The following is a 24,266-nucleotide window of genomic DNA, read 5'->3' as shown; positions in this document are numbered from 1 at the left end:
TTTCTGTTGCTGTTGTTGAGTTGTTTGCTGCTGTGGTTGCTGTGCTGCTGTTGGTGGTTCATTAGGCTTTGAGTTGCTGTTGCTGTTGCTGTTGTTGAATTGTTTGCTTTTTAGTGCTTTGAGTTTTAATTATATATCAATTTCTATAGCTATCTCTACATCTGTGTAAATTCTTACTATATATAGGTTCAATTTTTTCGAGATTGAAATGTTAGCGTTGCAATCCACGATGAGCGGGACCTTTATTTCTTTTTATTCTATTAATAAATTTTATTTCTTTTTCAAAAGGAAAAAGAAAAGGCTAAGGTGTCTTAACAAAAAAGAAAATGAAAGCCACGCAGGAATGGGAACACAAAATGTATCACAAATGGTATGGTTCTTCAATCATTACTTTTTGGTTCTTCAATCATTATATTTTGGAGCATGCATAACCTATTTTAGTGTAAAGTTTCTAAAGATGAGCATGGTTCTTTTCTACTAAATGATTTTATAAATTTTATCTATAAATTTTTCTTATAAACTGAAAGTGTATTTTTGTAGTTGCTATGGTCCATTTCTTATTCTCTCTCTCTCTCTCTCTCTCTCTCTCTCTCTATTTTTCTTTTCTTTTTCTTCAGGACCACTGAATCTCATTTGTGATTGGTAGCAGTAGGCCAATATAGGTGTGCTTTGTTTGGTGTTTATAACTTACTGTGAATATATCTTTGCTTATACTCTACAAAATTGAAGACTCTTATGAAATAGTTTTAATCGAGTGTGACATAGTTTTTAAAATTTCTTATTGTTGACTTAAATTGAAAAACTTCATTTTTTCTATAAAATTTTGTAGTGCTTCCAATATCAGGTAATCCATTATATTGTCATTGTTAACTTAGTTTTAGTTGCCAAATCCTTGGACACATTATTTGGAGTTTGGATTTATAGAAAAACAAGAAGCATGAAGGGAGAAGTGGAGATGAAAATGGGAACATGGTGGATACATCTATTTTGGATTGGAAGAATTAGTTTCTGCTTGCTTAGATGGAAATTGTCATTACTCAGTTTCATTTTGCATGTTCTGATTTGAATTTCTTCAGCAAAATAAGTTTTGAATTTTGGATTTAATTGTTTTAGCCATGAGCATCTTATTACAAACTGTCATAGGCTGCTTCTTTTTCTTCTTCTTCTTTTTTTTTTTTCTTATTTTTTATTTTTTTTAAAAAAAAACAACATGCTCTATTGCTTTTGGTTAACACTCGCTTCTTCTCTCATTCTTTTACACATAAAGCCTATTGGGTTTTTGTCACTTTTTTTTTTTAAACCAACGTTCTCCTTTTGGTTTGGTTAGCCCTCTATTTCTCTCATTATTTCACTCATGAAGTCTATTGGGTTTTTTGTCACTACATGCACAATTGGATGCTGATTTTTAATCAATACATATGCTGATTTTAATGGGTAAATTGTATTGATATTTGATAGCCTGAAGAGTGGTGGTTTTTCTGGGACATATTATTGCTGGGACTAATAAGAAGACTTGGGAGTAGTTGCATTTTACATTGAGGTTGGTCTGAGAATTTTGTTTTGTCAGAGTTATATTTCTTGGGCTATGTTTTATTGGATTGAATTGTTCTTTTATGTAACAGTTACCATAAAGTTACACTCTATCTATAAGGCATTGGTTTAAGTTTGGATTAGAATATATTTGGGAATGGCTTTAGTCACAAGTAAATTATCTATTGGATGGCTCTGGAAGCCTTTTACTTTGGCCATTTTTTAGGAAACAATTTCGATTTCTTTGTCAATATTTTCCATTTAAAGTATATATGGGAGTGCCTTTCTCTATTTAATAATTAGTTTTCCTAAATTTCAGTTTGTTTCTTTCCGCCATTTTCATGTTGTGTTGTGTCTTTTTGTTGTAGGTCATCAATTTATGGGTTTTCAATATAATCAAAGGTATAAACTCTAAGCGATTTTTTGTTTTTTATTATATCTGTTTCATTACTCAAAATTTTAGAAAATTTATTTTTTTGGGGTCTATTACTTATTGGGTCTTTTGTTGGATCTTTTTGTATTTTGTGCTCTTTTTTTTCCCTCCACCCCTCTCCTTCTCTTCTCTCCTTAATCTTTCTTTCTTTTGAAATTATTTGGGTTTTTGGTTTATATACATTTTATTTACAGAGAAACTATAAATTGCAAACGTTTGTTTCATGGTTGCTCATGGTTGTTTTGATTCAAAAAATAGTATAATGATTCTGTTTTTGATAGATTGGGGTAAATAGTAATGTTTTGATTGGGGTAAATGGTTGTTTTGATTCAAAATATAGTATAATGATTCTGTTTCTAATTCAAAAAGTGGTAATGTTTTTTTTTTTTAAATTTTTTATCCAGTTAAATTCTCAACCTTAGAGCATTCTTTGTTTTTTTAGAAAATTTGTGTTAGAATGTTTGGTGCTGCTTTTGCCAATAACTTAAGATATTTTGCTTAATTCTATTGTATGTGTATTTTTTAATTTTGTTTTGTTGGGAAAGAGTTGTTCGATGTTCCGATTGTTCTCTCACCTTCCCTGACGAGGTCGATCTCTCTCTCTCTCTCTCTCTCTCTCTCATGCAACCAAACCTGAGGCTTCAAGGTTTGATTGTTTATCTGGGTTTAAACTAGGTTTAAACTAGGTTTATTGTACACAGATTGAGGAAGAAGATAGATTATAACATATACATCCATCCAAATTCCAACATATTTAACAACTTTTGTCATTAAAAATAAAGAGCAAAATTGGAGAGAAGTTAACCTTTGAGTTCTGGATGAGGCACAATCTCCAAATAATCATTAAAGAGAAAAAAAAAAAAAAAATTGGCCAACTACGTGAAGGATGATGATTTAGAATAAGCATTTTTTGATAAACTATTTTGGTTCGAGAATGATTAAGTTGCTAAACTTCGATGTAGTTTTTGGTCTTATAGGTGATGAGAACGCTAATGTTTTTGGATAGAAACTGTTGGCTACATATTTTGTAAAAGCCAGTTACAGTTCGACACGTGGCAGAGTAAGGGCAATAAAGGAAGGTTATTCAAACCTTTAATCCTGATCGTACACGTGGCAATAAATATTGGTCCTCACATGATTTGAGTAACACTAGATCAATAACGGGATGCAAGATGACATATCTTCAACGGTTACTCATATTCAAATTCAAGTACAAGAGGGAAGCTCAACTGCCAGTAATGGCGTAATGGAGCTACTTGTAAGGGAGCATGATCAGCGATCATGGAGGAGCAGTTCGACGGTTCGAAGTGCAGTTCGAAGGTCATCACTGACGAGTATAAATAGCAGGGCAGCCCCCAGAAAAAAGGACGGACTCAGATCATACAAATCAGTCATTTACTTCATATATTTTCTTTTCTAGTCTTTTACATTTCCAGTCTTTAAATACCTGTTCTTTAAATACCTGCACTTTAAATACCCGCACTGCGCTTCGATTCGTAGGAGTAGCTTCAAGTAGATTCAAGTAGATTGCTGTTGTAAACCTCTCTGAGGCTGAGTTCGGACCATTGTAAGTGTTCATTTTTATGAAATACTTCAATTGTTCTTCATATTACTGTTATTTCTATTAACTTCTCCTAAGTCAAGCCACCAGTAAAAGTCCTCTTCATTGAGGCTGAAAAGAACTAAAACACAATCGTCTGATAATTGGTTGGCAATCACAAATTCTGTAAGGACTGATTGATCCTTGCTGGCACGCTCACATTCACAAAAATACCCTTCGAAAAGCCAAAAAGCCAACATATATTTTTGGCACGCCCGGTGGGACTTAATTAAAAATGGCTAGAAGAAGACGACAAGGAGAAAATGAATGCTTGGAAGAAGGCGTGGAAGGAGAGGTAGAAATACCAAATCCAGAGGATAATGTGGTAACACATCTTGTGGAAACTCCTATATTGTCAGAACCTATGGTCGAACAGACCAGTACTTCTGGACAAGAACCATATGTTCATATTATTGGACGAAACCAAGGAATTGGACCATCCACTGTGCCATTTACTCAACCAACAAATCCATGGGATGGTTTAGTAGATGCCATGGGACAACAATTAATGAACACAATGGAAAGGTGGGCAACATCCTTTTTGGATCGAATGAATAACCACCAACCAACAAACACAAGACAAACGGAGGAAGTTGTAAATGTCCCCCAACAAAGATTGGCTAGAGAAAAACAGCCTATGCAAGTTAATGGACATTCTAATGGTCAAACTAGTACCCAAAACTTTGAAAGACCATCACCTCAGTCTTGGTATGAACCCATTTCAAGGCCTATAGCAGGCCAAAATGCCTCAGTACTTAATAATGAAGCCACACAAGTTGGTGGATCTGGCCAAATACAAGAAACTGGCATAAGAATGGTTACAAATCCCGTGTTCGAAGCCATACCTGGCACAAGGGGGTACACTAATCCCTTATTCGAATTTACACCCGGGGGGTTGGAGGGTTTTCCTACAAATGGCAGAGACACAACACCTGTTCCAGCACCTTTTGCAGGTCCTTTCGCAGGTCATGCTCAAAGGGGTTACCCATACCCTCAACAGCAACCTGCACCGCAAGGACAACCAGCCCCAAATTTACCACCTTATGGACCAAGAGGACCACAAGCACAAGTTTGTCCACCAAATCCTGTGTTTGCCCCTCCAGTAGTGGTTTAGCAGGCACAAAATATGGTCCCTAGAGACCAGATTGCTGATATTGTTAGGGAGATATGTGGACCAATGGCTCGGGGGGTCCAGACTCCTATATACAGAAAACCATACCCAGAATGGGTAGATAGGGTACATGAATACCCAAGGGGATTCAGGATACCAGATTTTACCCTTTTTTATGGGACTGGAAATCAATCAACGATAGAACATATTGCTAGGTTTGCTGCTCAATGCGGTGAATTTACTAACCATGACTATATGAAACTGAGATTATTTCCAAATTCCCTAACAGGGGGAGCATTTGTATGGTACATCAACCTTACACCTGGCTCCATTCAAAATTGGCAACAAATGGAAGAGGCGTTTCATGCCCAATTCTTCCAATCAGAGCCAGAAGTATCTATGGCAGACTTGGCTAGATTGAGTCAAAGGCCTGAAGAAAAGGCTACTCAGTTTATTGCCAGATTTAAAAGGGCTCGAAATAAATGTAGAGTCATCCTGCCAGAGCCAGAATTCGTCAGATTGGCTCAAAATGGTTTAGAATTCAGGCTTCGAAAGAAGTTTGATTCAACTGAATTTAGAGATTTGGTCGAACTAACCTATAAGGTGTCTCGATATGAAGCATTATTAGAAGAGGAACAAGATCGAAATAATGCATCATATAAGACATATTATAGAGATCCTAATTATGAAATAGATGCAGCAGAGATTGTAGGCAAAGAACCTGTAATATGTGAAGCATTAATTCATAAGGATACAACTATAGACCAGCAGTTTAAAAAGAAAGACTTTCATAGAAAATACTCTTTCGATTTAACAAAAGTAGATGACATCTTTGATCATTTGCTCGCGGCTAATTTCCTTAAGTTACCTAAAGGAGTAAAACTACCATCTCCAGATGAACTGAAAGGAAAAATATACTGTAAATGGCATAATTCTTGGACTCACTCGACTAAAAACTGCATTGTTTTTCGAGACAGGATCCAAGAACAGATTCGAAAAGGAAGTTTGAAGTTCTCAGCTAAAACAGAAAAAGCCATGGGAATTGACAGTGATCCCTTTCCAGAAGTTGGAGAGGCAGCAGCCAATGTCATTACATCAGACTTTCAGAACTTGTCCTTGACAAAATTGGAGGAAGTCAATGTGCAGATGCATGTTGCTAATCAAACCAACATCAAGAAGAATGCTAGAAGCCTACCAGTTATTGAACAAGGTTTCTCGCACCAGAAGGAACATTCGGATGAAGAATCATTGGATGATGATTCTTTAGAACCAGCGGTGATGCAGAGAATGTGCCCCAGGTGCAGACTCAGTTACAAGTGGTTGAAGGGGCTCCCAACTGATGGGAAGCAATACTACAGGGATGTTCAGAGACGTCCTAAGTCAACCAATGCTTACAACAAAAGGCCGTATCCGGCTAGTGATAGGCAGAGACCACCAGTGGTTGAGCCTGTGGTGAACAGAATGCATGACAAAGGCAAGAAGCTCTTGCATGAATCCAGGCCACATAACTATTATAGAATGGAGAGTAGCCATTCTGAAAGAAAACTGGAGAGAGGTTCAGTTCATGGAATCAAAGCCAGAGATTGGTCCCCTAGACCAGTTTCACGCAGGACAGAAAATGGTCACCCTTATCGAAGGTCTGAATCAGATTCAAAACATGAGGACAAAACCAAGCACTTACCTTTACGGCCAGTTTCGAAGATGGCTTCGAAGGTGGAAAAGGGCAGTTCAGCATCTGAATCAGCAAGTTCATGGGTACCTGGAGTCCCAGACTGGTTTGTAATGCAAAACAAACCTAGAGAATTGCCTGTTCGAGGAGATGTTGTAAACCAAGGCAGGATGATCAGGCCTCCTATGGTGGCTCCAAATAATTGGGTACTGCTTAAACACCCAAAGACAAGGGAACCAGATATGGTCCCAGTCATCTCAAGATCACAGAGAAGAAAAATTCAGCGCAGGTACACCCAATATCAGAAAGATCTGAAGGAAAGTGGAGAAAATTCTTCACCAGTCAAAACGGAAGGAAGGAAGAACCCAAAGTCAGACCATGCTCCAAAGCCAGTTCCACAGAGCAAAGTGGTCTGCAGCCGAGAACAGTTGGCCAAGGTTCATTCTGAACTGAAAACCAGAGAGAAGGCTAGTTTGGTAGGGTTGGAGAAAGCTTTGATGGAGACAGATAGCGAGACCGAAGAAGAGATTAGCATAAGCCAGAAGAAAGAGGTCATGGAGGAAGAGATGTTCGAAGCCTTCATGGCTGAGCAAACGTTTCTGACTGAAGAGCCAGTTAAGAAAGATCCTTCGAAGGGATCAGTTAGCAATGAAATACTAGAATGCATCATGCAGGATGTTTCTGAGGGAGTCAACCATAGTAACCAAGAGGGGGAACAAGTACAGCCAGCCATCCAGTTTGGCTCGTTTCCCCCAGTATCAGTGAACATGGTACACATACTACCACAGGAATTCCAAGCTGGAGATGAAAATCAAGAGGGGCAGGAAGCTGATCTAGTTCAGATCTCTAGTGAAGACTCGCAAGCAAGCATGGTGCAAGATAACTTCGAAATGGTTACCCCGATGGAAGATGAATATGAAAGTGAGGAAGTGGTAAGCATCAATCTATCGTATCCATTCGAGTACCCCTCAGATTCAATGACGCAGCACGTCAGGCCATTGTACATCAAGGCTTTCTTTGATGGGATACAGCTGAACCGAGTCCTGATAGACAATGGGGCAGCAGTAAACCTACTCCCGAAATCTGCTTTGAAGAAACTAGGAAAAAAGAATCCCAGGTTGATACCAACCAGCACAACCATTGCTGGTTTTGCTGGAGATAAGCAAATGGCTCAGGGGATTCTACCCATTAATTTAAGTGTGGGAACCAGGGATTGTATGACAACATTCTTCGTAATCGACAGTAATGGTAAATACAATGCTTTGCTTGGAAGGGATTGGATCCACACTAACAAATGTGTGCCTTCTTCTTTACATCAGAAAATCATGATGGCTTTAGGCAATGGAGAGACAGAGGAAATCGATGCAGATTCTCAACCCTTCATAGCCTGTGCAGACTTTGCGGAGGCTAAATTGTATATTGAGGGAGTGACACCTCTCAGTATACTGATGAAAGATGACAGCTCAGCCGAAGTGACGGCTGATGAGGAGGTGACGCACCTGAAGCACTTAGTCCAAAAAAGTGCTGATGAAGAGGTTGTCCTTAGAGATGACAATGATGCCTGGTTATAGGCAAAGAGAGGAACCACAAGAAGCCAAGTCCTTGGCTTTGATTAAATTTTCAGCATTGGACATAAAAGCAATAGTGTCACGACCCAAACCCGGCCCTATGGGTTTAGTACCGTAACCGGCCAGTAATCCGAGATTACCGAAGGCCTGCTTAACAGTAATACAGTAAAACAGAGTACAGGGCCTGGCGGAAGCCAATACAGTAATTAAACAATGTCCAATGAGCTGTGACAGTCTGTATGCCAAAAAGATTTTTCATGCATTCATACATAAACAGTACAGAAAGCATTCCGTCTGTACAAAACAGTACGGTCTATACAAAATTTACAATCACACAGTACAGGGACCTAATCCCTTGATAACAGTACGGTAACAGTCAGTCTATACAGAACAGTCAGACAGTATGGAGACAGGCGGGGGAGAAACAAACAAAACACCCCCAAGCCATAGCCTGGCAACTCGGAACCTCGCAGTGAGGCACAAAGGCTGGCTTGACAAAACTGGAGTTACCCTGACGCTCCTAGCTCCGATCTGGTGCCTGTACACCTACATATATATATGAGCAGTGAGCTAAAGCCCAGTGAATAACATAATGCGTAAAGGGGTTTAGAATGAATGTCCTTACAGTAATGAAAACAGTTCAATTCAACCAGTATTTCAGTTGTTCAGTACAGTGAACAGTCATATGTGGTACATCCATTAGCATAACAGTAACAGTAGGTCTTAAAAGACCGAACAGTAATGATGGCCATCAGTCAGTAAACAGTAGTGGTTCCACGAGGGAACCGACAGAGAATTCTGTCGCAGTAACAGTAACAGTAGGTACTAAGGATGCCACAGTACAGTTCAGAAATAAAGGACATACATTCATTCAGTAAATAATACCAGTTCAGTAAACAGTTCAGTTCAGTATTCAAAAGATAATCAGTTGAACATATCTTTACACAATTGTTACTCACAGAGTTCTGGGCTACAGTATGCTAGAGCGTGTCTTCCCAGTTGCCAACCCTACACAGTTCACAGGTTGAACACACACTAAGCTACACAGTTGGGCAATATCATAACTTAATCCCTAATTTGCCTTGGTGTGTTCTACAACGATATCCTCATCTAAATGCCTTAAACTAGGCCTAAGAATGCCTAGGATGTGATGAGGATGCAAAAATGCACATTTAAAAGCATTTTCAGGATTTTCAGAAAAACAGAGTCCCGCTCGAGCTCAGGTTTCCCCGCTCGAGCGTACAGGCAAACAAAGGTACACGCTCGAGCGCAAACTTTCCCGCTCGAGCGTACTGTAAAAGTACTGGATGGGTGAAATCCCCGCTCGACGCCCGCTCGAGCTTGAGACATGACTCCGCTCGAGCGCCCAATACTCCGCTCGAGCGGACTGTAAAACAGTGCAAGATGCTGGAAGCTCGATTTTCCCGCTCGAGCGGCACTTCCCCCGCTCGAGCGGACGACTGAAATCTGGAAATCCCAGATTCGAGCTCCAGGTCCAAAACCAAGCTCAAAAGCATCAAAACCAATCCTCTTGGGCCCATTTTCTGGAAAACATTTAAAAACACATAGGATATCATGTTTCAAAGCGCAATTTGAGAAATCAAAGCCCAAGGGTGTTTAATTCAAACCCAATTTCAAATCATTTTCAAGAACAATCTTCAAACATGACATGCATGATCTTAAATCATTTTCAAAGCTTTAATGCTGTTTCAAAAGAGCTCAAGCCGTCAAAACCAAGATGAACTCATGGAGTATGACCAAAAGATGGACATGCATGTGAGGTATGATGAACCACAACCTCAAAACTTCAATATATGCACATGCATGCAACAATCAAGCTCCAATTCAACATCTAAACCATGTTTGGCTCTTCACTCCTTCAATATGACATGAATCATGCAAGAATCAACTCAAAACATGAACAAGAAGACAATGGAGCTACCTTTAGTCTTGTAGTTCAAGAAGGGAGCTCAAATATGCAATCACTTCAACAATTTCTTCAATTACCAAGCAATTCTACAAGCAAAATTGAGATGAAATCAACTCCTCAAGTCTCTCTCTCTCTAAGGTCGGCTAGGCACAATGAGAAATGGCTGATGAAATGTTCTTGGCTCAAGTATAATGAGCTCAAGGTATAGAGGTAGTGGCCCACTCAAGGTCAAAACGGTAATTAAGTCCAACTCTTTAATTAGCTTAATTTAATCTAATTTAATCATACCTAATCAGTTTTCAGATAATTATACTATAAAATCACATTAATTCTAAGGATCATTAAACATCAATCGATTCCGGATTCGGCCGCCGATAAGGCCTTCAATTAGCAGTTTAAACATATAAACATGAACAGATAATCAGACAATCAAACAGATAGAATGCAATTAACTATCATATACTCAGTCAATTCAGTTTCAATTTCAGTCAGTCAGTTCAGTATTTCATTCAGTTCGATTATCAGTCAGTTATCAGTTCCGTTTAGCAGTAATCGGTGATTATCGGTAATCAATCAGTCCTTATTCAGTAAACAGTATGAGGGTTGTTACAGTCTCCCCTCCTTATAAAGAGTTTAGTCCTCTAAACTCGAGTTACCTTCATTCTGGAAGAAAACAGGATTCAGTGGAAACAGTTCAGGATATCTTTTGGCCATGTCATCTTCCCTTTCCCAAGTGGCATACACGCCACCGTGGTTCTGCCAGTCAACTTTTACTAGCGGGATCTCTTTGTTCCTCAGTTTTTTGATCCGTCGGTTTACAATCTGTATAGGCCGTTCCTCGTAAGTGTAGTCATCACTCAACACTATCCGAGTAGGCTCAATCACATGGAAGGGATCCCGGAGGTAGTCTCTCAACATAGAAATGTGGAAGACGTTATGCATATGCTCCATTTCAGGAGGAAGCGCAACTTGATACGCCACCGGATTGATTTTCTCAATGATCTCATATGGTCCGACGTATCTCGGTGCTAACTTGCCTTTGACTCCAAAACGAGTCTGGCCTTTCATTGGTGTCACTTTCACAAAAACGTGATCACCCACTTCATACTCTCTGTCTCGTCTTCTGACATCTGCATAACTTTTCTGTCTACTTTGTGCAGTTTTCAGTCTTTGCCGTATCAGTTTCACTTTTTCAGTTGTTTCATACACAATCTCGGGCCCAAGCAAAGGCCCATCTCCAACTTCTGCCCAGCAGATTGGAGATCTACATTTTCTGCCATACAATGCCTCAAAAGGCGCCATTCCAATACTCGAATGGTAGCTGTTGTTGTAGGCGAATTCAACTAATGGCAGATGACTTTTCCAGTCTCCCTGAAAATCAAGGACACACATTCTCAGTAAATCCTCCAGAGTTTGGATGGTCCTTTCTGATTGGCCATCTGTCTGAGGATGATAGGCACTACTCAGTCTCAGTTCAGTACCCAATGCAGTCTGTAGGCTTTGCCAAAACCTCGATGTAAACTTCGAATCCCTGTCAGAAACAATAGACACAGGCACTCCATGCAGTCTCACAATTTCATTAATATAAATCACGGCCAATCTATCCGCATTATAAATTGTCTTGACAGGTAAGAAGTGAGCAGATTTAGTCAGTCTATCAACAATAACCCAAATTGAATCCATACCTTTTCTGGAGCGAGGTAACCCAACGATAAAATCCATCGTGATATGCTCCCATTTCCATTCTGGTATGGGTAGGGGTTGCAATAACCCAGCGGGTCGTTGATGTTCAGCTTTGACCTGTTGGCAATGAAGACATTTGGATACAAAATCAGCAATTTCTTTCTTTATTCCCGGCCACCAGAAATTCTGTTTCAGATCTTGGTACATTTTCGTATTCCCCGGGTGGATAGACAATTTTGAATTGTGGCCCTCTTGCAGAACTCTTCTTTTCAGTTCCGTGTCATTCGGTACACACAGTCTTTCATGAAATTTCAGTACATTGTTCCCAAATTTGAATCCCGGTCTCGGTTTGGATTCTATTTCTTCGATGATCTTCTTCAAGAAATCATCCAGTTGCTGTTTTTCTTTAACCTCTTCAATCAGTGCCGGTTGAGCAGAAATAACAGCTAAGATTCCACCTTGTTCTCTCAAAACAATTTCAATTTCAGATTTTTCAAGGTCACAAAGCAACTCTTTCTGTCCTGTAAGCAAACAAGCTAAGTTTCCAATCGACTTCCGGCTCAATGCATCGGCAACGGTATTGGCTTTTCCCGGATGGTACAATATCTGTAGGTCATAGTCTTTAATCAGTTCTAGCCATCTCCGCTGTCTCATGTTCAGTTCTTTCTGTGTGAAGAAATACTTTAAACTCTTGTGGTCGGTGTATACTTCACATGTCACCCCGTACAGATAGTGACGCCAGATTTTCAGTGCAAATACTACTGCAGCAAGTTCCAGATCATGGGTCGGGTAGTTCTTTTCATGCGGTCTCAGTTGACGGGAAGCATAGGCAATTACTCTCCCATTCTGCATTAAAACACATCCCAAACCCTTATGAGAAGCATCACTAAATACAGTATAACCATCCGTACCTGAAGGTAAGGTAAGAATCGGTGCAGTCACTAATCGAGTTTTCAACTCCTGAAAAGCAGATTCTCTTTGGTCAGTCCAGTCAAATGATGTCCCCTTCTGAGTTAACTGAGTCAATGGTAGGGCAATTTTGGAGAAATCTTTGACAAATCTTCTGTAATATCCAGCCAATCCCAAAAAGCTTCGGACTTCAGTCACATTTGTTGGTCTAGGCCAGTTCACTACAGCTTCAATTTTCTGCGGATCAACAGAAATTCCATTTTTGCTAACAACATGCCCCAGAAACATAACATGGTCAAGCCAAAATTCACATTTAGACAGTTTAGCATACAGTTTCTGTTCTCTTAAGGTTTGTAGGGCAAGTCTCAGATGATGTTCATGCTGTTCTATACTTTTGGAGTAAATCAATATGTCATCGATAAATACAACAATAAAGTCATCAAGGTATGGTTTAAAAATTCTGTTCATGAGGTCCATAAAAGCAGCTGGTGCGTTCGTGACTCCGAACGGCATAACTAAAAATTCATAATGTCCATACCTCGTTCTAAAAGCAGTTTTATCAATGTCCTCCGGTTTGACCTTCAGTTGATGATACCCCGATCTGAGATCAATCTTAGAAAACACTTGGGCACCCTGTAACTGGTCAAACAGGTCATCAATACGCGGCAATGGGTATTTATTCTTTACAGTTACCTTGTTCAATTCACGGTAGTCAATGCACAGTCTCAGTGAGCCATCTTTCTTCTTTACAAACAAAACAGGCGCACCCCATGGCGAAGTGCTAGGTCTGATAAACTTCTTATCCAGCAGTTCCTGTAGTTGTACTTTCAATTCTTTCAGTTCAGTTGGGGCCATTCTGTAAGGAGCTTTCGATATCGGCTGTGTACCCGGAATCACATCAACGGTAAATTCAATTTCCCTGTCAATCAAATCCCCTGGCAGATCATCTGGAAATACATCTGGGAATTCCCTGACTATAGGAATACAATTCACATCAGTTTTATCACTATTATCAGTAGCCACAGTCAGTACAGAACACAGATATCCCTTACACCCCTTTCTAATTAATTTAACAGCTTTCACTGACGAAATCAAATACGGAGGAGGTACTACTCCACTCCCATTAAACACAAATTCAGGCAAACCAGGTGGACGGAAAACAACTTGCTTGGTCACACAATCAATAGTGGCATGATATTTTTGTAACCAATCCATCCCCAATATTACGTCAAAATGATCAATGTTCAATGGCAGTAAATCAATAAACAGATGCATATCCCCAACAATGATTTCACATGCGGGGTACATATAAGCACATGTCATGGACCCTCCTACGGGTGATGATACGGCTAGCAGATAGTTCATAGGTTCTAAGGGTCTATTCAATTTCCGTGAGAAAGCATGCGATACATATGAATGCGTAGACCCCGAATCAATCAATACATATGCATTTTGCGTACAGATAGAAAGGATACCTGACACAACGGTCTCGGTATTCTGCACATCTCCCGGTACTAGTGCGAACACTCGGCCTTGCCTCACAGGCTCTTTCCCGGTAGCTTTAGGGTTAGGCTTTGGTGGAGCATTTGATGCTGCTGCGCTTGGTGCAGCTTTACCACTGGCTTGTGGAGCAGAAGGGCAATCTTTAACCATGTGGCCCACCTTGCCACACCTGTAACAGGCTCCAGATAATTTGTGACAAACCCCTTTGTGCCTGTTGCCACATACAGAGCAGGGTGGAATGAACCCACTCCCTTGGCTGGGGCTAGTCATTGATCCCGTGTTCTGTTTCTTATTGGCTGGGTTGTGCTTGCCTTTCTTGAATTTGAAACCCTGCCTTTTTCCATGCCATTCAGTTGTTGGTGTTTCAGATTGTTTCACTGCTGCAATGTTCGACTCGGCCATCAATGCCCGGTCGAGAACACCCACAAAAGTCGGTAGTTTCAAAACATTTATCCGGTCAAGTATTGCCACATTAAGGCCGCCTTCAAATTTTCTGGCCTTCTTATACTCAGTATCCACCATATGCGGTGCATAACGGGCAAGCTCAGTAAATTTGGTTTCATACTCTGCAACGGACATTATGCCCTGCTTCAGCTGTTCAAATTCAGTCACTTTTCTATCCCTGACACACTGAGGGAAGTACTTTTCAAAGAAGGACTCCTTGAACTGAGCCCAAGTCATAACAGTGCTTGCATCACGGATTAACATCCACCACCTTCTAGCCTCTTCTTGTAGGGTGAAGGTAGCTAACAGTACTTTGTTCGCTTCTGAGCACGGAAACACTTCGAATAATTTTTCTGTTTCAAGCACCCAAGCTTCAGCCTTTAACGGTTCGAGGCCTCCCTGAAAGGATGGCGGTTTCATCTTGCTGAATTTATGGGTGAGAGCAATAATATCCCCATCATCCACATTCACATTAGGTTCCGGCTGTACCGGAGGAGGAGGAGGTGGGGGCGGTTGGTTCTGTTGTTGTTCAAGTCTAGCAGTTATCAGTTCTATCATTCTTTCCATTCTTTCCATTCTTGCCTCAGTAGATGAGGACTCAGGTTCATTTGCATTGTCCATTTCACTATAAGCAGTTATAACAGTTTTAAACATAAGCAGTCATTTGTTTAACAGTTTAACACATTAGCATGTATTCGGTCATAACATAACCACACACTTATCATGCTCATGAGATGCCCTAATGACTTTTCTAGGACACCCTATAGCTCATTTGGACACGTGTGTGCGGTATAACTCGTGGTAAGTATCGCTCTGATACCACTCTGTCACGACCCAAACCCGGCCCTATGGGTTTAGTACCGTAACCGGCCAGTAATCCGAGATTACCGAAGGCCTGCTTAACAGTAATACAGTAAAACAGAGTACAGGGCCTGGCGGAAGCCAATACAGTAATTAAACAATGTCCAATGAGCTGTGACAGTCTGTATGCCAAAAAGATTTTTCATGCATTCATACATAAACAGTACAGAAAGCATTCCGTCTGTACAAAACAGTACGATCTATACAAAATTTACAATCACACAGTACAGGGACCTAATCCCTTGATAACAGTACGGTAACAGTCAGTCTATACAGAACAGTCAGACAGTATGGAGACAGGCGGGGGAGAAACAAACAAAACACCCCCAAGCCATAGCCTGGCAACTCGGAACCTCGCAGTGAGGCACAAAGGCTGGCTTGACAAAACTGGAGTTACCCTGACGCTCCTAGCTCCGATCTGGTGCCTGTACACCTACATATATATATGAGCAGTGAGCTAAAGCCCAGTGAATAACATAATGCGTAAAGGGGTTTAGAATGAATGTCCTTACAGTAATGAAAACAGTTCAATTCAACCAGTATTTCAGTTGTTCAGTACAGTGAACAGTCATATGTGGTACATCCATTAGCATAACAGTAACAGTAGGTCTTAAAAGACCGAACAGTAATGATGGCCATCAGTCAGTAAACAGTAGTGGTTCCACGAGGGAACCGACAGAGAATTCTGTCGCAGTAACAGTAACAGTAAACAGTAGGTACTAAGGATGCCACAGTACAGTTCAGAAATAAAGGACATACATTCATTCAGTAAATAATACCAGTTCAGTAAACAGTTCAGTTCAGTATTCAAAAGATAATCAGTTGAACATATCTTTACACAATTGTTACTCACAGAGTTCTGGGCTACAGTATGCTAGAGCGTGTCTCCCCAGTTGCCAACCCTACACAGTTCACAGGTTGAACACACACTAAGCTACACAGTTGGGCAATATCATAACTTAATCCCTAATTTGCCTTGGTGTGTTCTACAACGATATCCTCATCTAAATGCCTTAAACTAGGCCTAAGAATGCCTAGGATGTGATGAGGATGCAAAAATGCACATTTAAAAGCATTTTCAGGATTTTCAGAAAAACAGAGTCCCGCTCGAGCTCAGGTTTCCCCGCTCGAGCGTACAGGCAAACAAAGGTACACGCTCGAGCGCAAACTTTCCCGCTCGAGCGTACTGTAAAAGTACTGGATGGGTGAAATCCCCGCTCGACGCCCGCTCGAGCTTGAGACATGACTCCGCTCGAGCGCCCAATACTCCGCTCGAGCGGACTGTAAAACAGTGCAAGATGCTGGAAGCTCGATTTTCCCGCTCGAGCGGCACTTCCCCCGCTCGAGCGGACGACTGAAATCTGGAAATCCCAGATTCGAGCTCCAGGTCCAAAACCAAGCTCAAAAGCATCAAAACCAATCCTCTTGGGCCCATTTTCTGGAAAACATTTAAAAACACATAGGATATCATGTTTCAAAGCGCAATTTGAGAAATCAAAGCCCAAGGGTGTTTAATTCAAACCCAATTTCAAATCATTTTCAAGAACAATCTTCAAACATGACATGCATGATCTTAAATCATTTTCAAAGCTTTAATGCTGTTTCAAAAGAGCTCAAGCCGTCAAAACCAAGATGAACTCATGGAGTATGACCAAAAGATGGACATGCATGTGAGGTATGATGAACCACAACCTCAAAACTTCAATATATGCACATGCATGCAACAATCAAGCTCCAATTCAACATCTAAACCATGTTTGGCTCTTCACTCCTTCAATATGACATGAATCATGCAAGAATCAACTCAAAACATGAACAAGAAGACAATGGAGCTACCTTTAGTCTTGTAGTTCAAGAAGGGAGCTCAAATATGCAATCACTTCAACAATTTCTTCAATTACCAAGCAATTCTACAAGCAAAATTGAGATGAAATCAACTCCTCAAGTCTCTCTCTCTCTAAGGTCGGCTAGGCACAATGAGAAATGGCTGATGAAATGTTCTTGGCTCAAGTATAATGAGCTCAAGGTATAGAGGTAGTGGCCCACTCAAGGTCAAAACGGTAATTAAGTCCAACTCTTTAATTAGCTTAATTTAATCTAATTTAATCATACCTAATCAGTTTTCAGATAATTATACTATAAAATCACATTAATTCTAAGGATCATTAAACATCAATCGATTCCGGATTCGGCCGCCGATAAGGCCTTCAATTAGCAGTTTAAACATATAAACATGAACAGATAATCAGACAATCAAACAGATAGAATGCAATTAACTATCATATACTCAGTCAATTCAGTTTCAATTTCAGTCAGTCAGTTCAGTATTTCATTCAGTTCGATTATCAGTCAGTTATCAGTTCCGTTTAGCAGTAATCGGTGATTATCGGTAATCAATCAGTCCTTATTTAGTAAACAGTATGAGGGTTGTTACAAATAGTCCAGAAAGTTCAGGAGCAAGAGAGAGAGGCCATGATAATTGGCTGCAAACAGCAGCAGCAACAGGCTAGAGTCTTGACTCTTGGTAAGTACTGTGCCTTGGACATTGAAACAAAAGTCCAGGAGATACAGGAAGAGGAAGCCTTGTGGACAGATTTTGTCTATGAGGAGGAGGACAGAGATATTGAATTGAAGAACCTGGGGGCAGAACCAAGCTTGAAGATCACTTCAAAGGTAGAAGAAACCAGAGGGAGTTCTCATGCACAAGACCCTTTAGAAGAAGTAAATCTAGGGGAAGGTTCTGTACAACAGCCCACCTATATAAGTGCTTGTTTGAATGCTCTGGACAAAAACCAGCTATTGGTTGTTCTGAAGAAATACAAAGATTGCTTTGCATGGTCTTATAATGAACTACCAGGATTGGATAGGTCATTAGTGGAACATAGGCTCCCCATGAAGCCTAATTTCAAGCCTTACAAGCAGAAATCAAGGAGGATGAGTCCAGAAGTAATTCAGAAGGTCAAGGAAGAGATCCTTAGACTCCTCAAGGCAGGTTTTATTAGAACAGCCAGGTATGTCGAGTGGCTATCTAATATTGTGCCTGTAGTCAAGAAGAATGGCAAAATGAGGGTATGTATTGATTTCAGAAATTTAAATCTGGCAACTCCCAAAGATGAGTACCCTATGCCTATAGTGGACTTGCTGGTGGACAGTTCAGCAGGTCACCAAGTCTTGTCAATGATGGATGGGCATTCCGGCTATAACCAAATCTGCATTGCAGAGGAAGATATCCACAAGACAGCATTCAGATGTCCTGGGAATATTGGCACCTTTGAATGGGTTAAGATGCTATTTGGTCTAAAGAATGCTGGAGCTACATATCAAAGAGCCATGAACACTATCTTTCATGATCTTATTGGAGGATATTTGGAATGTTATATTGATGACATTGTGGTTAAGTCCCAATCCATGGAGGAGCACCTGTTTCACTTAGAAGCAGCTTTTGAAAGGATGAGGAAGTTCAAGTTAAAGCTCAATCCTCTTAAATGTGCTTTTGGTGTATCATCTGGAAATTTCTTGGGCTATGTTGTTCACAAGAAAGGAATACAGATTGATCAGAATAAAGCCAAAGCAATCATTGAAGCCAAACCCCCATCAAGTAAGAAAGAATTACAAAGGTTCCTTGGGCAGGTTAACTTTCTTCGAAGGTTCATTTCTAACACTGCAGGGAAAACTAAAGTATTTTCTTCCTTGTTAAGGCTGAAAGATGAAGAGGAGTTTATGTGGACAGCAGAACATCAAATTGCTTTCGAAGGTATCAAGGCCTACTTGGCCAACCCTCCAGTGCTGATGCCACCAAAGGGTAACAACCCCTTGAAGTTGTACATAGCTGCAACAGAAGATTCATTGGGAGCTTTCTTGGCCCAAGACAATGAAGAAGGCAAGGAGCAAGCTGTTTATTACCTTAGTAGGTTTTTAAATTCTTGTGAATGTAAATACTCAGCTGTTGAAAAGCTGTGCCTTGCTTTGTATTTTGCTGCAATAAAATTGAGATACTATCTTTTACCTACAACTGTCTTGGTAATTGCAACCACGGATTTGGTTAAATATATGTTATCTAGACCAATGTTGAGGGGAAGAATTGGCAAATGGATGCTTGCCTTATCAGAATTTCATCTAGAATATGTCCCTCAAAGGGCAGTAAAAGGGCAGGTTTTAGCCAATTTCTTGGCAGATCATCCATCTCAAACAGAGAGCCAGGAGATAATGGAACTTGGTATGGCCAGTGTTGAGCCATGGCAAATGTGGTTCGATGGGTCGAAAGCAAATGGGTTAATTGGAATTGGTATTGTAATCAAGTCTCCACAGGGGACAGAAACTACCCATGGTTTTAGAGTGGATGAAGCTACCTGTTCCAATAACCAGGCTGAATATGAAGCCTTAATTGTGGGACTAGAGATTCTTATTGGATTACAAGTACATGCAGTTGACATATTTGGAGATTCTCAATTGGTGGTTAACCAAGTGAAAGGAATTTTCAAGTGTCAAAGCATAAGTATCCTGCCATATTATGTTGTTGCATTACATTTGCTTTCTCAGTTTCAAATAGCAAATGTAACCCATGTTCCAAGATTCTTGAACAATAGAGCCAATGATATGGCTCAAAAGGCTTCGAACTTCAAGAGAAGGGATAATACCCAAAGGGACATAAGCCAAACAACATATCAGAGATTAATACAACCTTTGAATAAAAGGAATGTGATCTTGGAAGTCAATCATAATGACTTACAAGAACAAGATTGGAGGCATCCAATAATGCAGTACTTGGCTGGTCCATCTTCGAAGGCCAGTAGAAAAGTTAAGTTGCAGTCTATGCAATATATGATATATGGTAATGCTCTCTACAAAAGGGGGGGGGGGAGGAGATGGCTTATTGTTAGAATGTCTAGGCCCGAAAGAGGCATTAACAGCCATGGCTGAGGTTCATGAAGGCATCTGTGGTGCTCATCAACCTGGTGTAAAAATGAGATGGTTGCTTCGAAGGCATTCCTATTATTGGCCAACCATCCTTAAAGACTGCATAGAATATGCAAAGGGGTGTCAGGCATGTCAAAAGCATGGCACAATAAGGCACGTGCCCATAACTGACCTACATGCAGTAGTGAAGCCTTGGCCATTCAGAGGGTGGGCCATGGATATGATGGGAAAAATACACCCACCTTCTTCGAAGCATCATTGTTTCATTTTAGTGGCCACTGACTACTTCACTAAATGGGTCGAAGCTAAGCCATACAAGGCTATAGACCAAACAGAGGTTATTGGTTTTATTAAAGATTTGATCCATAGATTTGGCATCCCGCAAACCATAACAGTTGATAATGGAACTGTGTTTGATGGGAAGATGGTGAAGGCTTTTGTGGCAGAATTTGGAATTAGCCTTATTAATTCCACACCCTATTATGCACAAGCTAATGGTCAAGCTGAGTCATCCAATAAGTCCTTGAAAAAAGGAATACAGAAGGTTGTGGATGACAATCCCAGGGATTGGCATAACTTATTATTGGATGTTTTGTGGGCATATAGAACCTCACCGAGGTCAAGCACAAGAGTCACTCCCTATGCCTTGGTGTATGGACATGATGCAGTCTTACCAGTGGAGATTAATGTTAAATCTTTGAGAGTAAGATGTCAAGATCAATTGAATCCTGAACAATACCATCAAAGTATGTGCTTAGAAATAGAAGGCATAGATGAAGCCAGAATTTTGGCATTAAATAGCATTCTTTTCCAAAAGAAGAAAGCAGCCAAGAATTATAATAAGAAAGTCAAACACATTGGCTTTGATGAAGGTGATTTGGTATGGAAGACAATACTCCCAATTGGGATTAAAAGCCATAAGTTTGGCAAATGGTCACCTAACTGGGAAGGACCATATCAAATTCATAGGGTTCTGCCTTTTGGAGCATACCATTTAAGAAATTTGAATGGTTATGTACATCCCAAAAAGATTAATGGCAGATATTTAAAACCTTATTTTCCAACCATTTGGGAAACACGAGGAATAGAGTAAACATCATATGCAAGCATCATATGCAAAAACACAAGCTTGCTCAAATGATATACAAAATATTGTGCTTTCATAAAGAATCAAGTACATTGTGCCACAAATTGGCCCAAAAATCATTACAATGCTTTAGTTGTTTTTCTACAATAGCTTTCCTATTGCTAAGGGAAGGAAATAATTGGATAGCCATAGCCATGTCTTCTTTTCGATTAGCCAGCCCTTGATTGGTGGTGTGCAGTTTCTTATCAGTTCGAACCAAGGCTTGGTTTACTGCGGCTAACTCTTCTTCAAGCTGAGCTTTTTTCTCCAGAAGTTGGACTCGAAAGTGGGAGGCAGAAGAGTGTTGTTCTTTCAGAGTCGATACTTCAGTATGCACTTGAGAAACAAAACTCTGGTCCTTAGCCAGCTTCTCATCCGCAGTTTTAGCAGCATGACAAATATTGAGATAAAAATCAATAGTAGCTGCAGCCTGAGATAGATGACTTGAGACACTCATGGCAGACTGCTCAGCAATGTTACAGCATTGAAGGAACCTATTCCTGATGATAGGCCTTTGTAGAGCCTCGAAAGGGATCCTTGAAAAAGAAGTCAACAGTTGCAAGCATGTGTCCAAATCTACTAAAGGTGCAAAAGGCTTGTTGCTGGAGGAAGGAGAACTCTTGAAGATTTCCAATAGGGAGTCAGCCAAGGCTAATGGCTCAGCTTCAGCAGTAGAGGTGGGAGAGGTAGAAGGTATGTCAAAGAGACTAGCTAGTCTTCCTTCAAAAATGTCTACCTCATCCCTTGACATGAAGGGCATAGAGAGTGTTGTGGTGGAAGACGCAAAGGGCTGCATAGGAATGGGAGAAACGGATGGAGCATCTTTGGCAGCCTCTATGGTCTTGGCCACCAGCAAATCAAGAGAAGAGGGACTGGAAGTGGGCATTGGTGATGAACCATGAATTGAAGGGCTACTAGTGTCTTCTGTGGAAGAATCAACTGCCATTGGGAATGGAGTAGCAGTTGGAGTTTCTATAAAGGATGGAGAAAGAGCAAGGCTCGAAGGAAAAGTAGACTGAGGTAGGTTACGAGCCAAAAAAGGGAGGTATGGCTTTAATCCAAGAAAAGGAGATGCAGGAATACTGGAGTCTAAAGAAGGTATGACAAATATAGGCTTTTGAAGTGGAAGCACGACTCGAACAACCCTGACATTCTGCATTTGGTCAACCTCAACCGAAATTGAGGAAGGTCTCATTGGAAAGGTGAGTGCAGTAGTTGTCGCTGCAAAAGGAAGAAATGCAGAACAATGTTAAACTTCAATACCACAAGCTGACAAAGTAAAAAACAGCAGAGGTATGAAAGAAATTACTTGTTCCAGAGGCGCTAGTACTGATGGGAGAACTGCGGAGAGAGTAATGTCTAGCAGTCTGCTGCCTTCTTACCATTTCCCCTTGTGTTGCATCGGCAGCAGCAGCTTCCTCTCTTTGCTCTTGCCATCTTTTCTTGGCCCTCTCAAATACAACGATTGCCTTGGAATGTTCTTGTTCGACTGCCTTGGCGGCTGCTTTATGAGTAGAGTCCTCAACATAGTCAGTGACAGGAACAGTCATTTTCTTTCTCTTCTCCCCTGGCAGAGATACAACCAATTCTTTTCCAACCTCCCCTTCTTCAGATCGGGGTTCAGACTCTCCAAAGATAAGTTCTTTCTCCGCTATTATGGTGGTTGCCTCGCTAACAGGATTTTCAATGACATCAGATGAAGGTACAGCTACCTTTTGTCTCTTTGTTCTTTGTAAGGGCACTTCCTTCTCTGACTCAACCTCTCTTTCTTCTTCAAGAGATTCAGGTACTTCAGGAGGAAGGACTAGTCTCCTTTTTGTTTTTTGTTGTTGTTTCTTCTTGAGAATAGCTAAAGTCTCGGCTCTCTTGGGAGACTCTTCTTGTGGAGACCCTACACCAAAAGCATGAGTATAAGGAAACCAACAAAAGATTCAGAAATAAAAGGGGAGGAGAAGAACTTGAAGATACTCACCCTTCTTCGAAGCAGCTCTAGTAACCCTGGCTGGAAGGGGTAAAGTGGCAGGAGTAGTGGTGACAACTTCAGGAGGGGGAGAAGTGTTCTGGGCTGTTGTTGACTTATCCTTCGAAGGCAATCCCAACCCCACCAACAAGTCATGAGGGTGTGCAGAGAGGCGCACTTCCATATTGGCTGTCCACCAGTTCTTAAACCTTTTTAAGACTGAGCCAAAGGGGCGAAAGGGGATAAATTGGAATTCGCTCAATTCCTTCAGCAGTCTGAGTACTGCTGCCTCTGTCTTGGATTTGGGTATTCTCAAATCTCTGGCAGTGAGATGGACATTTGAAAGACTGCAAAGAGGAACAGGTATCCCTTGAGAAAGCCCAAATTGCCTTGCAAATTGAGAAGGGCAGTATACCTCAGATATGCATTTATAGGCTCGAGGGTTCAGAGTGCTAATGAACAGCTCCCTTGGTAATAATATAGAGGCCCACATATCTTTATGGGGAGAAGTGGAACATTCCTTATCAGCCAGAAAAGATTGTAGCCAGGTTGGCCCTCTATTGGCTTCGAAAGGACAAAAGAAGGAAGCAGAGGGAGAGATAGGAAGTTGATAAAAGAAGGTGAAGTAATAAGCAAAGGAAGCAGGGTAAAGGGCAATCCTAGCATATTTTTCCCCGTAAGTACTAGGATCCTGAACAAGGAATCCTAAACACTTGGGATGTAGGTCAGTGAAATAAGCAAAGAGCCAGAGTTGGAGCACCCAGAGGGGACCTCCTTGGTTAGCATCGAGGGGTTTTTCGCAAAATTGGGAGCAGGTTCTGTAGACATGACCTAGAAGATAAGGAGCAAGAGCGATATGTTTCTTCAAGACGAGTGCCTTCGCAAGTGGAGCAAACTCAGGCATAATCCTCTGAGATGAGGTGCAAAAGAGGAATTTGCATAACCAGTATAATATGAAGGAGAAGAATTCTCTGTCCCGCACAGGACCTTCTCTCTTATTTTCAGCCTTTACGAAGTCACTA

General features: G+C 40.8%; 1 protein-coding gene across 3 annotated transcripts in view; it reads left to right on the top strand.

The window, feature by feature from the left end:
* The window catches only part of LOC114292546 (uncharacterized), a 40,703-nt gene that overhangs the window by 2,163 nt on the left and 14,274 nt on the right, over positions 1–24,266 (top strand). For 2 of the 3 annotated variants that reach the window (XR_014334877.1, XM_082877262.1), the window contains exons 2-4: positions 289–370; positions 1,459–1,540; positions 1,899–1,932. The exons of the other annotated variant lie outside the window; for it this stretch is intronic. Coding sequence is in view for 1 of the 2 variants with exons in the window: in XM_082877262.1 (XP_082733388.1) it covers positions 289–370; positions 1,459–1,539 (163 nt within the window). In the remaining variant the exon portion in view is untranslated. The remainder of the gene's footprint in view (positions 1–288; positions 371–1,458; positions 1,541–1,898; positions 1,933–24,266) is intronic. 3 annotated transcript variants of the gene reach the window in all.

The sequence above is a fragment of the Camellia sinensis genome, chromosome 7 (assembly GCF_055761805.1).
Source record: "Camellia sinensis isolate YWXY chromosome 7, ASM5576180v1, whole genome shotgun sequence".
NCBI lineage: Eukaryota > Viridiplantae > Streptophyta > Magnoliopsida > Ericales > Theaceae > Camellia > Camellia sinensis.
Note: the sequence above shows the minus strand (reverse complement) of the source record. Positions and strands in the feature narration are given on the sequence as shown.